Source organism: Colossoma macropomum, unplaced genomic scaffold, assembly GCF_904425465.1.
Source record: "Colossoma macropomum unplaced genomic scaffold, Colossoma_macropomum, whole genome shotgun sequence".
NCBI classification, from domain to species: domain Eukaryota; kingdom Metazoa; phylum Chordata; class Actinopteri; order Characiformes; family Serrasalmidae; genus Colossoma; species Colossoma macropomum.
In genome coordinates, this window is record NW_023494799.1 from 35,627,452 (window position 1) to 35,642,113 (window position 14,662).

General features: G+C 40.0%; 1 protein-coding gene across 8 annotated transcripts in view; it reads left to right on the plus strand.

Moving 5' to 3' along the window:
- Positions 1 to 14,662, plus strand: part of usp47 (ubiquitin specific peptidase 47) — a 33,770-nt gene that overhangs the window by 11,798 nt on the left and 7,310 nt on the right. For all 8 annotated transcript variants that reach the window (XM_036585988.1, XM_036585992.1, XM_036585990.1 and 5 more), the window contains 17 exons: positions 4,602 to 4,715; positions 4,977 to 5,130; positions 6,089 to 6,185; positions 6,319 to 6,464; positions 6,635 to 6,714; positions 7,933 to 8,082; positions 8,511 to 8,606; positions 8,700 to 8,852; positions 9,035 to 9,193; positions 11,179 to 11,310; positions 11,468 to 11,544; positions 11,884 to 11,939; positions 12,081 to 12,193; positions 12,273 to 12,377; positions 12,630 to 12,837; positions 13,785 to 13,900; positions 14,447 to 14,566. In XM_036585988.1, coding sequence (XP_036441881.1) covers positions 4,602 to 4,715; positions 4,977 to 5,130; positions 6,089 to 6,185; positions 6,319 to 6,464; positions 6,635 to 6,714; positions 7,933 to 8,082; positions 8,511 to 8,606; positions 8,700 to 8,852; positions 9,035 to 9,193; positions 11,179 to 11,310; positions 11,468 to 11,544; positions 11,884 to 11,939; positions 12,081 to 12,193; positions 12,273 to 12,377; positions 12,630 to 12,837; positions 13,785 to 13,900; positions 14,447 to 14,566 — 2,076 coding nt within the window. The remainder of the gene's footprint in view (positions 1 to 4,601; positions 4,716 to 4,976; positions 5,131 to 6,088; positions 6,186 to 6,318; positions 6,465 to 6,634; positions 6,715 to 7,932; positions 8,083 to 8,510; positions 8,607 to 8,699; positions 8,853 to 9,034; positions 9,194 to 11,178; positions 11,311 to 11,467; positions 11,545 to 11,883; positions 11,940 to 12,080; positions 12,194 to 12,272; positions 12,378 to 12,629; positions 12,838 to 13,784; positions 13,901 to 14,446; positions 14,567 to 14,662) is intronic.

Here is a 14,662-nt window from a genome sequence, read left to right on the forward strand (position 1 = left end):
CCATCGAACCGGCAGCGTGAAGGGCGCCGACAGGAAATTAGTCCATATAAAGAGATGAGTTTTGGATAAAACTATATGGAGGTCTATATTCACAGTGTCGAATCTAATAACAGGTAATAACATGTCAGTGATAAGATCAGTTTAACTAGCTTAGTTAAATTTTTGTAATTTAGCTGCCCACAGCTTGATGAATTAGTCAGATTAAACAGAACTGTACAGGGCTTGCATTAGTGATTAAAAAACAGTTTATGTAAAGATAAATACTGATGCACTCCTCCACATGCCATCGTTTATATTTTTTCACAAGTGTTAGCTTAAGCATTAGCTCACCTGAAGGGACAGCCTGAGTCACTCCACCGTCCACCTTATTAGGCATTAAAACTAATTGGTTAATTTAATTGATTGTACACTAATGACTTATTGTTCGTGAGTGTATTGAACACGCATATATATTTTAAAATATTATGCCTCCGGTAGTAACAGTGCTATATTTCTTTTATAGATATTGTTAGAGTGAATAGAGTTTTGTTTTGGGCTGTGAGGCGAGACTGTGTTATGTGACCCTGGCTATGTGCTAATCCTGCAGCTGACCCAGAGCACAGGTGCTGGAGCTGGAGTTAGCTCTCTGAGTAGGTCACTGGATTAAGCCCAGAGTTTGATCCAGGCTATGCCACTGCACCAGTGGCCCTCTTAAATGAGAGTGGCCTTCCTAAATAAGTTGCAGCAAATGAATGCATGTGTCTTTCTGAACCTCTTAAAATAAAACCAAAGCCATCGTATATCAGACAGGAGATTGAGAGAGAGAGAGAGAGATATGTGTATATATATATATATCAGTCTCAGTGTATATATATATATATATGTACACCGATCAGGCATAACATTATGACCACCTCCTTGTTTCTACGCTCACTGTCCATTTTATCAGCTACACTTACTATATAGGTGCACTTTGACCCTCACAGAGCAGGTACTATTTGGGTGGTGGATCATTCTCAGCACTGCAATAACACTGATGTGGTGGTGGTGGTGGTATGTTCAGACACAGCAGTGCTGCTGGAGTTTTTAAACACTGTGTCCACTCACTGTCCACTCTATTAGACACTCCTACCCTGTCAGTCCACCTTGGAGATGTAAAGTCAGAGACGACAGCTCATCTGCTGCTGCGCAGTTTGTGTTGGTCATCCTCTAGTCCTTCATCAGTGGTCACAGGACGCTGTTGGCTGGATATTTTTGGTTGGTGGACTATTCTCAGTCCAGCAGTGACACTGAGGTGTTTAAAAACTCCAGCAGCACTGCTGTGTCTGATCCACACAGACCAGCGCAACACACATTAACACACCACCACCACGTCAGTGTTAGTGCAGTGCTGAGAATGATCCACCACCCAAACAGTACCTGCTCTGTGGTGGTCCATGGGGGTCCTGACCACTGAAGAACAGGGTAAAAGGGGGCTAACAAAGTATGCAGAGAAACAGATGGACTACAGTCTGTAACTGTAGAACTACAAAGTGCACCTATATAGTAAGTGGAGCTGATAAAATGGACAATGAGCGTAGAAACAAGGAGGTGGTCATAATGTTATGCCTGATATATATGTTAGTTATTTGTATTTTTGTAAATAAATGTGTGTGTGTTTTCCAGAGTAGTTTACCCGCACCCCCCCACCTTACGGGGTTTGTTGTGTAAATTTTTCTGGCAGAAATGCAGTAGGCTAATCCCCACACAGAGATCCATGAATGCACAATGGGACATCAGAGTATTAAACCTTGAATATTCTCAATTAAAATTAGTGATCTGCTGGAACTGAGCTAACAGGTGCATAATTTAGATTTTCTCTGAATACGTACAGATTGCCAGAAAGTAGTAAGTGCTAGAAAAAGAAAAAAAAGAAAAATTACAGCACTGAACAGTCTAGATCGCAAACATCTTAGTGAGATATGAGACTAATGTATCTGCATGCATACTAGCTGATTTGCTAGCAGTTAGCCAAGCGGTAATGTATCAGAGTTCGCTGTGCAGACTTTGTGGGAGATGTTTCTACATTCAAACACTGGAAGAGGCAAATTCACAAGCTGGGTCTGGGTGCAGCAAAAAACACGTTGCTGCTGCTTCTCTTATTTTGGACATCATGATTATAAGTTCCAAGACATTTAACTAAATACAGTAAACAGGTTCTTGATATTCAGAGTGAGCCTGTAGTACGAGCTCTTAAGTGCTGTGTAGTTACTTTAAGTAGAAGGATGATAATTATGAAGACAGTCCAAATTGCTAACTAAGCTACATTTAAATTACTAATAGAGTCTTGTTGTTTAGTTCATAAATGACTTTTTTTGGATGAAAGTGGTAAATACAAACATACTTATGCAAAAGTTCACTAATTTCACATGTTTAAGTAGGAAAGTGAAGTTGTAACATCTCTAAATTTTCAGTAAGTTATATGACCTAAAATGACGGCACAAATACATAAATAGTTTACTGTAAAGTAAACGGTAAGGACTCAATAAAACCAAAGTATGAATCATTGCTTTCTTTTACAACCCAGATTCAGTTTTGATTGTAGGTAATAAACAGATACGTGTTCCGTGAAAGTCTTTGTACTTTGTTCATGAGTAATTTTTTAAGGCCACATAATTAGCCGCTGCTTTGCCCAGAATAATTACACAGCACTGTGGAGTTTGAACCACATTCTTAGCTAATTAATATCTAGAAGCTGTTGGGGATTTCAGTGTAATTTAATAAGGCTGTCTTGGAACTCATGTTACTCAAAATAATTACTTTGTACTTTGGAGTTTACACCTCACACTTATCTGGATAACATCTGGAACTTACAGGGCAGTAAAAGAAGGCGCTGCCAAAATATTTTTTTGTGATTGGTAACTGACTGGTTTTAGTAGTTTATATATAGCCAAATGTAATTAAACGTGAACAGTGTCAGTCTAATCTCTGTGATGTGATGTGTTATGTTTGGTGAGGCATTAAACCTTTCTTTACAAATGAAACCGACAGACATGTTTGCATGTGAGAATATGACGGAGTCAAAACAAAACATAGGCTTTGAGTTTGTGTAATTGTTTAGCATATGATGTAGAGAGCAAAATGATAGATCTGTTCTGAGGTCTGAGTGTTAAACCTGGTGCAGACGCCCACAGACGGGTCAAATTTCACTTGCAGTCATTTCATTTAACCTGCATTCTGACTTACTGGTCAGGGGTACTTGTAATACATAATGTTTGAATAATGTAGGTGTCTTTTCCTCTCAGAACAGCCAAATTGTCTGAACGTTAAATTAGTTCTGTTAAATTAGGTAAAATTCAATATCATGACACTTTCAAATATATTATAATATTATGGTATCATGTGATATTCAGATTAGCTCAAATAAAGTTAATGAACCCATGTTTCCTGAGTGCAGGTGCAGGGGTGCTTTACAAACCTGACATGGATTGTTTTGTTTTCTGATGGTTCCTTCTTTTAAATGACACCAAAGGGAACAGTGTATTGTAAACATTAACCAGCCAGAAATACATTTCAGTAAGTAATATGGAGTTTAACTGTGGAGACTGTGATTCTGCACACCTGGTAGCAATAATTGTGCCTGAAATACCTGAACTCAGTAATTAGGACCCATGTGTCAAACACAAAGCCCACGGGACAAGTCAGGCCCGTGACACAGTCCTATTTGGCCTGCAAAATTATTTTAATTTTCTATTCTCATTAGTCCATTTCACCCTAAGATGACCTACAGTCTCCAGAATGCACTGCATGGGGACCCCCTTACATCAACAACAATCTATAGGCCAGCGATTTCACACACAGAAAGTATGCCTGGTGTCTAGTTTAAGCAAATAGGCAGTTTTAAATAAACTACCTAAAACAATTTATTTTTATTTGGAATTATTTTTGAATAAGTGTTTAATGTCTGTTTTGCTGTTGCAGTTTTGGCATATTTGAATAAACATTGTCCCGTTCGGATCATGGCAAAATGTTAAGTGAAAATAAAATAAAAACACAGCTGGGCCACAAATTTGCTGAGATTTTTTTTAATATGGCCCTTTTATTGGTTGAGTGCAACACCGCTGAATTAGGAGGATTGTGATTATCCACATACTATTGGTCATATAGTGTATTATTATTATTATTATAATAATAATAATTATTATGGGTATTATTACTTTAATATTATTATAATTATTATTATTGTTATTATTTATGGATTTTGAGCAAGTTACTTATGTAACAGTTAATTGTCAGGGCTTGTATAGCATGAATGAAGTGCATAAAATGATACATCACGCTCTTTATTTGGTCAAGTTCAGATACTGGAAACTGTGTGTGCATCTGCTCGAACAGATAGATTGTTACCTGTGTGTCCTGCTGTTTGCCAAAAGCCAAAAAAAGATCAAAGGGTTCTAAAGAGATGCATTAACAAATCATGGTAAAGAAACAAAAAAAGGCAAAGTTTATATATTGCGAAGGGTTCAAAGGAAGAGTCTTACTCATATGTTCTTACGTCTTTGTATTGTCTGTAAAGCATGTCTGGCCCACGTCCTTCTCTTCCGTCTCACTTTGTCTTTCCCTTCCTCCTTCCTTTTCCACAGGCTCCTCTGGACCAGGCCAGTGAGATGTCTCTGGTAGAGTCTGGGTTTGAGCCAGGGAAGCGGAACTTCCTGCAACTCTCAGACAAGGACGGAGAGCAGCCTCAGATAGCTTCTGTAAGTAGGCAGATCATCAGAGAAAGGTTTGCTTAGTACTTGGAGGGTCACAGTCACCAGTATGGGATAAGCATGCATCTGGGTTACCTGGTCTAACAGCTGTTTCCCAAGTGGCAAAAGAGTGACTTTTTATGAGAAGAGAAGGGCTTGTTTACATGGTCAACAAGTTTCCTGAGAGTGGTTTAAAGCTATTACACGATAAGACTGGTCAGTGGTCATAGTATTTGTTACTAATTGCTGTTTATGTGTATGTGTATACAGGATGAGTCAGGCACGGCAGACAGCAGTGGGCTGGATGACAGCTCTCAAGACCGCTTCATTGGGCCCTTGCCCCGGGATGGCACAGTGGGCTGTAGCAGTGATTACAGCAGCCCTAGCTACTCCTACTCCTCCATACTCAACAAGTCAGAGACAGGTAACTTCTCCAGGCCTTTTAATTGGCCTATCTATGGTCTGACCACACATACCTTTTTTTCGTAGCAGCTGTTGCAAACATGGCAGTTTATGGTGCATTATTAATTTAAATAAAAATATTTTGTGTGTGTGTGTGGAAAGGTTAAACTGTCGATATAAATCAGGAGCCTGTCTCACGAAGCAGAATTTCTTGTTTAGCCTGCTGACTTTTTAAGATAAGTTCATTTAAGCCTGGATTTTCACAGCACTTCTTACTAGACTTCATAGCAACTTACGCTGCCCTCCTAATTTGTTCAGGAGCAGGTTTGGGATTTTGGTCACGTTCAGAGCTCTCGGATGCCTCTGATGCTTTTTGTATCATGTTTTTTGCATCAGCTTTTTTATTTATTTAACGATTGTGGCATCACTCATATGGAAACTTCATGCTACTTGGATATCAAGTAGTGAAGCACATATTACTACATGATGGCAGTGGTGACCATTTTACTTTTACTGTTGGGCTTTAATACATTTCTACCTATTTGCATAGTGTTAGTCCTTTTTCTTCTTCAAAGAATAAGCAGCTCTACTTCTTTCTTTCACAATCAGCTGTTTATCAGAAATTAGTCATGGCTTCAGTATCTAAACCTGGGTTGTTAACAACTGTCCTAAAGCAAGTTAACCAGGGCTGCTTTTGTTAGGTTTTGTAGAGCTGAAACTTGGTCAGGAGCTCTTTTTTGTGTAATGGTAAATTTGTTGTAATTTCCAACCTGCCTAACTAGAGGAACATAGTTCATCCTGTGTTTTTAAATGCGTTTTGAACTGGAAACTCACTATGTAAAATTTGGTTGAATGGGATTTCTGCCACTGTTATGTGAAGCATGTGATTTTGCACTGATTGCTACAAAGAATGTACTTTTGGGGGATGAATAGAGAATTTCTGACTTGTGCTCCCCCTCCTCTTTGTCTGTACTCTGTAGGATATGTGGGTTTGGTCAACCAGGCCATGACCTGTTACCTGAACAGTTTACTTCAGACCCTGTTCATGACGCCAGAGTTCAGAAACGCACTCTACAAGTAAGAGAATACTGTGTGTTCATTACTGCCCTTTAATAAGGCGAACAAAGAGAGTGAGGGAGATACTTGGTTACAAAGTGAAGAGGGCGAGAATGAGAGAGAGACTTAATTACAAAATCTTTTTTCCCTTCAGTTGGGAGTTTGAGGAGTCAGAGGAAGACCCAGTCACGAGTATTCCTTACCAGCTGCAGAGACTCTTTGTGCTGTTGCAGACCAGCAAGAAGCGTGCCATTGAGACCACAGATGTGACGCGCAGCTTTGGCTGGGACAGCAGTGAAGGTGAGCTCCTCTCTGCTCTAATGTTCTGGGCTCACGTCTCTGAGAGAAACCCAAGCCACGTTACTGCTGACAACATCAGAATGTTGCCTTTTGTTTCCTGCTCCGGATTACTGTGAAAATTATTCGACTTTGACTGTGTGTGTGTGTGTGTGTGTGTGTTCATTCTGCAGCATGGCAGCAGCATGATGTCCAGGAACTGTGCCGGGTCATGTTCGACGCCTTGGAGCAGAAGTGGAAACAGACGGAACAGGTACAGCCCACCCCTTCTTCTGATATAACACTAATCCACAACCGGTGGGAACCCTCCCCCAAAGGCCAGAACAAAGGGCCCAGTGTGGCTAGGAAAGTCCCAGGGTTAGCGGTGTCTGATAGTGGTGCGTGTGTACACACACGCAGGGTCTGGCCTCAAGTGGGGGTTTACTGGGTCAGAGATGTTTTGAAAGGCTACCTCAATTGCAGGACTCCTAAGGTGTAGTCTGATGTTGAGCAGATGTGAACAATATGATATTTTGTGTGTGTATAGTGATAAATTGTTATTTTGATTGATGATAATGAGCATGTCCATGCTTAAGGAACATTGACCCATTGCATGTTTTGTTACAAAGAAAGCATACATAGTCCTGCAGCATGTGAATTACTTAGGAAAAAAATAGTTTTTGTTGGCTGTTTTTCAATGTGGCCCAACTATAGTGCCTTGTATCTGTGTCAGAATATTGTGGAACGTATTGTGTGTTGTAAAATATCTTGAGATATAATGATATGGTAATTTGCCATATTGCCCATATTTTTTTTCGAATATATGGACCTTGGATATTTAGTGTCCAATTTAGTGTCTTGAATATGTTTTTCTTAAATTGAATGCTTTTTAGGTTGTCTCTGTTTTCCTACGTTTCGCAGTTGTCGGAAGAAAACCTTGTATCTCCAAAATGGTAAATTTACAGGAGAAGGAAAAAACATACTTTACTTTTAATGTAAGTCAATGGAACCAGAGTTTCCCCCCACCCCCTAAGTCATTTTGGGTCATTTCTGTTGGTCCATTCATCATGAAATTTACACACAATGTAAAAGGGCAACAGGCATTTTCGAATTGTGTCAAAAACTGAAAAACGAGTACAAGGTTTTGTTCTGACAGCAGCGACGTGCAGGCTTTTGACTCATTTGACTCGTTATTACATTTGCAGATAGAGCTCACTGAAGAGGCCTTGAATGGTTTACCATTGTTGTTGTTTAGGCTAACATTAGAGTGAGCAAGTGTTTTCTGGCTTAATGTTGAGGAATTGTGGTTGTTTTTATAAATATGTAATCAAAGTCTTTTGCCTACGTATTTATAAAAACAATTTTGACACTCAACTTAAGTGCTTCATGCTAAAAAAAAAATAATGGTGAATTTCATTCAGGATTTCTTAATCCAAGCTCAGCATCTGTTGTTTGTTTTGGTACTGAATGTTTGTATGTCGTGTCTCATCAGGCTGACCTTATAAACCAGCTGTACCAGGGCAAGCTGAAGGACTACGTGCGCTGTCTGGAGTGCGGCTATGAGAGCTGGAGGATCGACACTTACCTGGACATCCCTCTGGTCATCAGGCCATTTGGAGCAAGCCAGGCTTTTGGGAGTGTGGTGCGTCTCGCCTTTTTATGTTCAGCTTTTCAGTTGTTTGGCAAAAGCAGTCACTGTGCAATAGGGGTATAAATCTCTGATCTCATAATGAATCTTTAGACAATGATTAAATGCATCATGAAATCTCAAATTTACCAAAATTTTGTTTTGATTACTTTGGTATGATTCTGAATTATTTTTAAAGAAACTTAATGAAGTGTGACTGGAGGAAGACGCACCCCTATAAACGTTACACCAAGCTTCCGTTTGGATTTATGGGTCTAAAATAGCCTGAGAATGTTTTTCATTCCAAAATCAATGCAGTAGAGTTGCTGCCTTTACAATGCAACAGTGCATTTTTGCACTCTTACTAGGCAAATCATATGTGTTTCCATATGAATTGGCAGACTGTTATAATCTCTCTTGTTTTTTTCTGGTATATCCAACAGGAGGAGGCATTGCAGGCTTTCATCCAGCCTGAGACACTGGATGGACCCAATCAGTACTTCTGTGAGCGCTGCAAGAAGAAATGTGATGCCCGCAAGGTGAGCCACTGCAGGCCACTGCAGGCTGTTCTGTCAGTCTTTCTTTTTACCCTTCTCTTGTTCTTATTTTGCTCTTTCTGTGTTGTGCTACAGGGCCTGAGATTCCTGCACTTTCCTTATCTGTTGACCCTGCAGCTGAAACGTTTTGACTTTGACTACACCACTATGCACCGCATCAAGCTCAATGACCGCATGACCTTCCCTGAGGAGCTTGACATGAGCCCCTTCATTGACCTAGAGGATGAGGTAGAAAACAAGCCTTAGTATCTCCCTGATTGCTGTGGACAGAGATGTTTAAGGGTTCTACTTAACTGCGCACTTGATTACTCATCTCAGTTAGCTCTCGAATAAGGACATCAATAATGTATGCTTGTGACTGATGAGCGTCTCTTTTATCTGCCTTTTGATTTACCACACGCGTACCGCAGAAGTCTCCTCAGACAGAGAGCTGTACTGACAGTGGGGCGGAGAACGAGGGCAGTTGCCACAGCGACCAGATGAGCAACGACTTCTCCACAGATGATGGTGTGGATGAAGGCATCTGCCTGGACAGCACAAGCGCCACTGAGAGGGTCCTGAAGCCAAAGGTATTTCCACAGTTACCTCTAGTACGTGCATGAGCTGTAATGTATTTGTCCAAGCTTGATGGGAAAAGAGTATGTGAGTGCAGCGGCTGACATTTCCACTCCTCGCTCAAAGCGTTCTGTAATCATTCCTCTCCAGTTGTGCTCCGGGAAAATAAATACATTTTCTCACACTAAAACAAGACGTTCCTTGTAGGTGTAACATACTTGGCGAATTAAAATGACAAAGCCAGTATACTGTGGCGTTATGCACAGTGCTTTCCACTTTGGAAATGCAAAAGAAGAAAGCAAAGTTTCTCTGCCTCATTCAGGATCTAAAACTTAAGGAACTCTTTCGCTCACTGCTCAAATCTTTGTAACTCCATCTGAGCTGCTTTTGGAGATGCAGTGCCACATGTGACGAAGCACAAAACAAACAGGTAGAATCTTGAAGGCAGAGTCTTGAAGTTCTGACTGTGACATTGATCAGACTACTTTCCATTTTGTAAAAGTGAAAGTGGAGGAAAAGTAGTTCATTGCTTCATTCCAAAGCTTAAACATTGAGTGCTTCCACATATAACTCAATGTTTGTAGCCTTGTTTGAGCTGCTTGTGGAGAAGCTAATTATTTTGGCATTTGAGGAAAACGTCTAATTGCTAGTATACTGGCAATACATGCTCTTAGGGTGCTTTCACACCCACTTTGTTTCGTCCGTTCGTCTTTTCAGTTTTGTCTGAACCAAAATAGCAGGTGTGAAAGGTGCCTCGGACCATGGTCCGGACCAAAGGACCAGAATTTGGACCGACCAAAAAAAGTTGGTATTGGTCAGGATCAAAATGAAGCATGGTTTGTTTCGTTTGCAGTGTAAAAATACTTTTTTGGGTGGTTGAGACTTGTGGAACTTATAAGAATTAAGGCAGGCTATCGTCACCTGTTAAACAATAGGAGAAGAAAAATAACCAGAAGAGAAGTAAAAATCAGCTGCGGTAGCACACAGGGAGAGGAGATGAAATAGTTAACTGTAATTTGGTGCGACAAAAATCAAAACTCAGCTTGGAAAAAAACTTATAAAAATGCTTAAACTTATAGCTTATTTTCTAAAAGGATGAGAGAGAGAGGATTTGACAGGATGGGCAAGCAATGCTAACTGAAGATAAAGAAACTGCAGCAGCAGTATGTAAAGGTAGTATAGTGGCAACAAAATTAATCTGTTCGTTTATTTTTCTCCATTCAAATGGAAAAGGCTCTCCACCGAACAGATGCACGCTCTTCTACAAACCAGTCAATGTCAAGTATAGGGGAGCGCAGCCCAAGTAGGAGATGACAGGACGTAGGTTTGTCTTGACAAGTTCTTTAGCAAGTTTGCTCTCAAAATCGCCCTGTGAAACCAAAACTAACCAAATCCGATGTATGCAGTGTAACAAAAACATGAACCTTGGTTCAGAGCTTGGTCGAGACTTGCAGGTGTGAAAACACCTAGTTGTCACTATGCCAACGCCAGAGACGACTGTGCTTAGAGAGTTCATGTCGCTGGTGAAGATTTGCAGAAATCAGAGGGCAAATAAAAGAATTTAATGTCTCATTTTCACCATCTGAAAAATCTTGTTTGGTGTGCAAGACATCAGTTATACATGTGCTTTCATTAATTTGTCATTTGAACAAATCATACATATAAATCATTTGGTGTCTAAAATATTGTGCACAAAAATATGCCTGCAGTTTTGATGTGAGTAGCCATTAGCATTTCTCTGTTTTTATTTTTCACAGTAGTAAGTGGTGCTTTTGTAAATCTGTATATTTATTATAATGATTAATCAATTCTGATATATCTAACAGCTTTATCAAACATCACAATTCATGTTCGTATTGTGTAGCCCTTTTATATATATATTTAACATTATATATGAATATTGAATGTTGTATATTAATATTAAATGTTGTGTATATAATATTCCAGTTTAAAATGTCAAGGCTGATTTAAGACTCTTTGCTGCCTTCCTTTTCCGCAGAGCTCACTGACCTTTGAACTCTTCTCGGTAATGGTTCATTCTGGGAGCGCTGCAGGTGGACATTACTATGCCTGCATCAAGTCCTTCAGCGACGGCCAGTGGTACAGTTTCAACGACCAGCATGTCAGCAAGGTCAGATTGAAAGACTCCGATTTCATATTTTTTTTCATTCTGAATAAATTCTTTTAATGGTGAAAGTGAACAGCTTAGCCCAGAAGGTTCTTGAATGCTGACATAAATGTAGCTCCGTTAATCAGACTAAAGCCTTTGATGATGTTACGTTCGATAGATCACACAGGATGACATCAGAAAGACATACGGCGGGTCCTCAGGGAGCAGAGGCTATTACTCCAGTGCCTTTGCCAGGTTAGCAGAACCTTCATCTCCTTGCTCCTTCACACGTCTGCCTTTGGCTTTTGCCTTCAAAGGGCAGTGTGTGCATAGGGACTTGTATTAAGTTGGCAACATAATCACCATGTACTTTATTCAATAACCAACTAAATGACGTCTCTCTAAGACGAAGACAACAGGCTCTTTATGTGACTGCAAACAAAGCCCCATTGATGGTGACCCATCTTTTCTGCACTTGTGGTCTTTTAGCTGCCAGAGACGTCTAATAAAGAGCATTTTTACATCACTAATAACATTTAGTCTGGAATACCCCCTGTATTTATCTGTGGCTAATAATGTGTTGTGTTTCAACAGCTCCACGAATGCATATATGCTAATATACAGATTGAAAGATTCCTCAAGGAATGCAAGTAAGAGAACAGTTTGCTGCTGTTTTGAGATCCATTTTTTTTGTGTTTCTTGTATTTACAAACACATTAGAATTTATATTCCTGTAAACAAACAAACGTATATCTGTATTACATCTTCGTTCATTATTTTCTCTTGTGCAGAGTACCTCGATGTGGAAGACTTCCCAGAGCACATAAAACGCCTCGTCCAGAGAGAGAAAGAGTCCGAGGAGCAGGAGAAGAGGCAGAGAGAGATTGAGCGCAACACGTGCAAGGTGTCCTCCTAAACTTATTCACTGACCTCATCCACAATTCCTCTGAGATTATCCAGGTCTAACTTTCTTTCTCTCTCAGATCAAGCTTTTCTGCATGCATCCTTTCAAGATGATGATGATGGAAAACAAGCTGGAGGTTCACAAGGACAAAACACTCAGAGAGGCTACAGAAATAGCATACAAGGTAAACCGAACCAACGCTTAATATAGGGGGGCATATGTAGACTGCTTATTGCAGCCTCGTTGGCTAATTTAGTCTGTGAGGCTAAATTAATTGTGACGGTTGCAACTGGTTGAAGATTGATGGAAACATTTGCCCCAAATGGTATCAAAATTCTCAAGAGATACTCAACACACTGTACAGTATCTCTCTGAATAGGTCATGTTTGTGTTTGTTTGCCACTTTTTAATAACTGTCCCCCATCTTGGTTGCTAGTTGATGGATCTTGAAGGAACAGTTCCTCTAAACTGCTGTCGGCTGGTGAAGTATGATGAGTTCCATGAGTATCTGGAGCGTTCGTACGAGGGGGAGGAGGACATGCCCATGGGGCTGCTCCTTGGCGGGGTCAAATCTTCCTACATGTTTGACTTGTTGCTGGAGACCCGCAGACCTGACCAAACTTTCCAGCCCTACAAACCTGGAGGTACCTGCACAACAGCCAAAACCACCAACCACTAAAACACTTGCACCCTGTTCTTTTACAGGATTTGGGCCTAATTTGTCTATGTGGTTGTTTTTGTAGACCAAGTGAAAATAAAATTGTGTTACAGTTGGCAGCACAAGTTTCAGTAGTATTTTTATCATCCTCCACACCATTTTGGATTACTTTATTAATGAGATTACTGTATAAACTTTATTGAAGGGGAATTCCACTGATTTTTCTGAATTTCTGTGTAATCAATTAATTGAGCTATAAATGAAGTAATTTAGAGTGGTTTGCTATGAAATGCTCCATTTAAGAGAAACTTTCTTTACAGTTCTGGTAATAGGAGCCAGTTGTAGGGAAAAAGAAACATCTTTAGGGACTTTTTTTGCTTCACAACACACCCTACATAGAACTTGCTGCCATTAATGGATTTACAAAAATATGTTTTATGCCAATATCTTCTCTCAAACTATCGTAAAACAATGTCTCAGATATCACGGAACGTATCCGCTGCCATTTCATGTAAAAGCTTTCTGTGAGGGAGCTTTCAAAGGCATTAAACAGTTCAGATAACTGGTTCCCATCGCAATTGCTGGAACATTTTTGACTGATTTTAAGTTTCTCTAGAACGGAGCGTTTGTTTGCGCAAGTCAATTTAATTATGCCGAAATTGTGAAAAATCGTTGGAGTTCCCCTTTAATTTAGCTCCTTGTGTCCACTTGATGGCAGTGTGGTGTTCTTACCACAGTGTTTACTTATTTTTCATGTTATGTTTAATATGAATTTAATCCTTTTGCCTCAAAATATCGAAGTATTTGCTTTCCTTCTCTAATCAGTTAGCAAAGCCATGTTCTGCATATGTGCTGATGCATATAGTTAGCTCTCCCTCTCTCCTGCTATGTACAAATGGATTTTTAGGAGTATGTGTATATATGTATTTGCAGAGGTGATGGTGAAGGTCCATGTCGTGGATTTGAAAAGCGAGACCATCGCAGCTCCTGTCAGTGTCAGGGCGTACCTAAACCAGACTATTACAGAGTTTAAGCAACTCATTGCACAGGTACGCTCTCTCTCTTTCTCACTGTCTGAACACACACAGTGCATTGATAACATCGTCTTGCAGCACAGTCTAATCACCAGAGGTTAATTTAGGGAGCATTAGGATGTTCCTGAGACATCACTGTAGTGAAGGTATCAACAACCTGCTTCATTGTATCTACTATAACCAAAAAAAAAAATTAAACACATTGCTGACCTCATATTTAACTGCCTAGTTATTATAACAACTGAAAGAATACCATAGTGGATAGGCCAAGTGACCTAGTCCTCCCCTTTCCAATACTTGGTGTAGATGTCTGGGGTGAATGGCTGATTTTACTGATAATCCTGTCTAAACAAATGAAATGTATGAAATAATTTTGTAATATTTTCATTGAAATCAGGAGGGACCTAGTTTCCAAGTGAGAGGACCCTAGTCCTCCTAGACCACACCATAGCTACGCTTAGACCTAGTCCTATATCGGCTCTTTTACAGCCTAGTCCTAGTGCATTTGACTGTATTTGTTTAATTTTTTTTTTCTTCCTATGGTTGTTTCTTTGTGTTTAGGCCACCGGGCTATCTGCAGAAACCATGCGTGTTGTCCTGGAGCGCTGCTATAATGACCTTCGGCTTCTCTACGTGCCCAACAAGACACTGAAAGCAGAGGGTTTTTTCAGGAGTAACAAGGTATACTTTTCTAATGCAACGCACCAAGTGGATTTAGTGCATTTCTGCATGCTCTGTTCTTCTTTTTCCTCTCTTTATTTCTTTTTTTTAACCTCC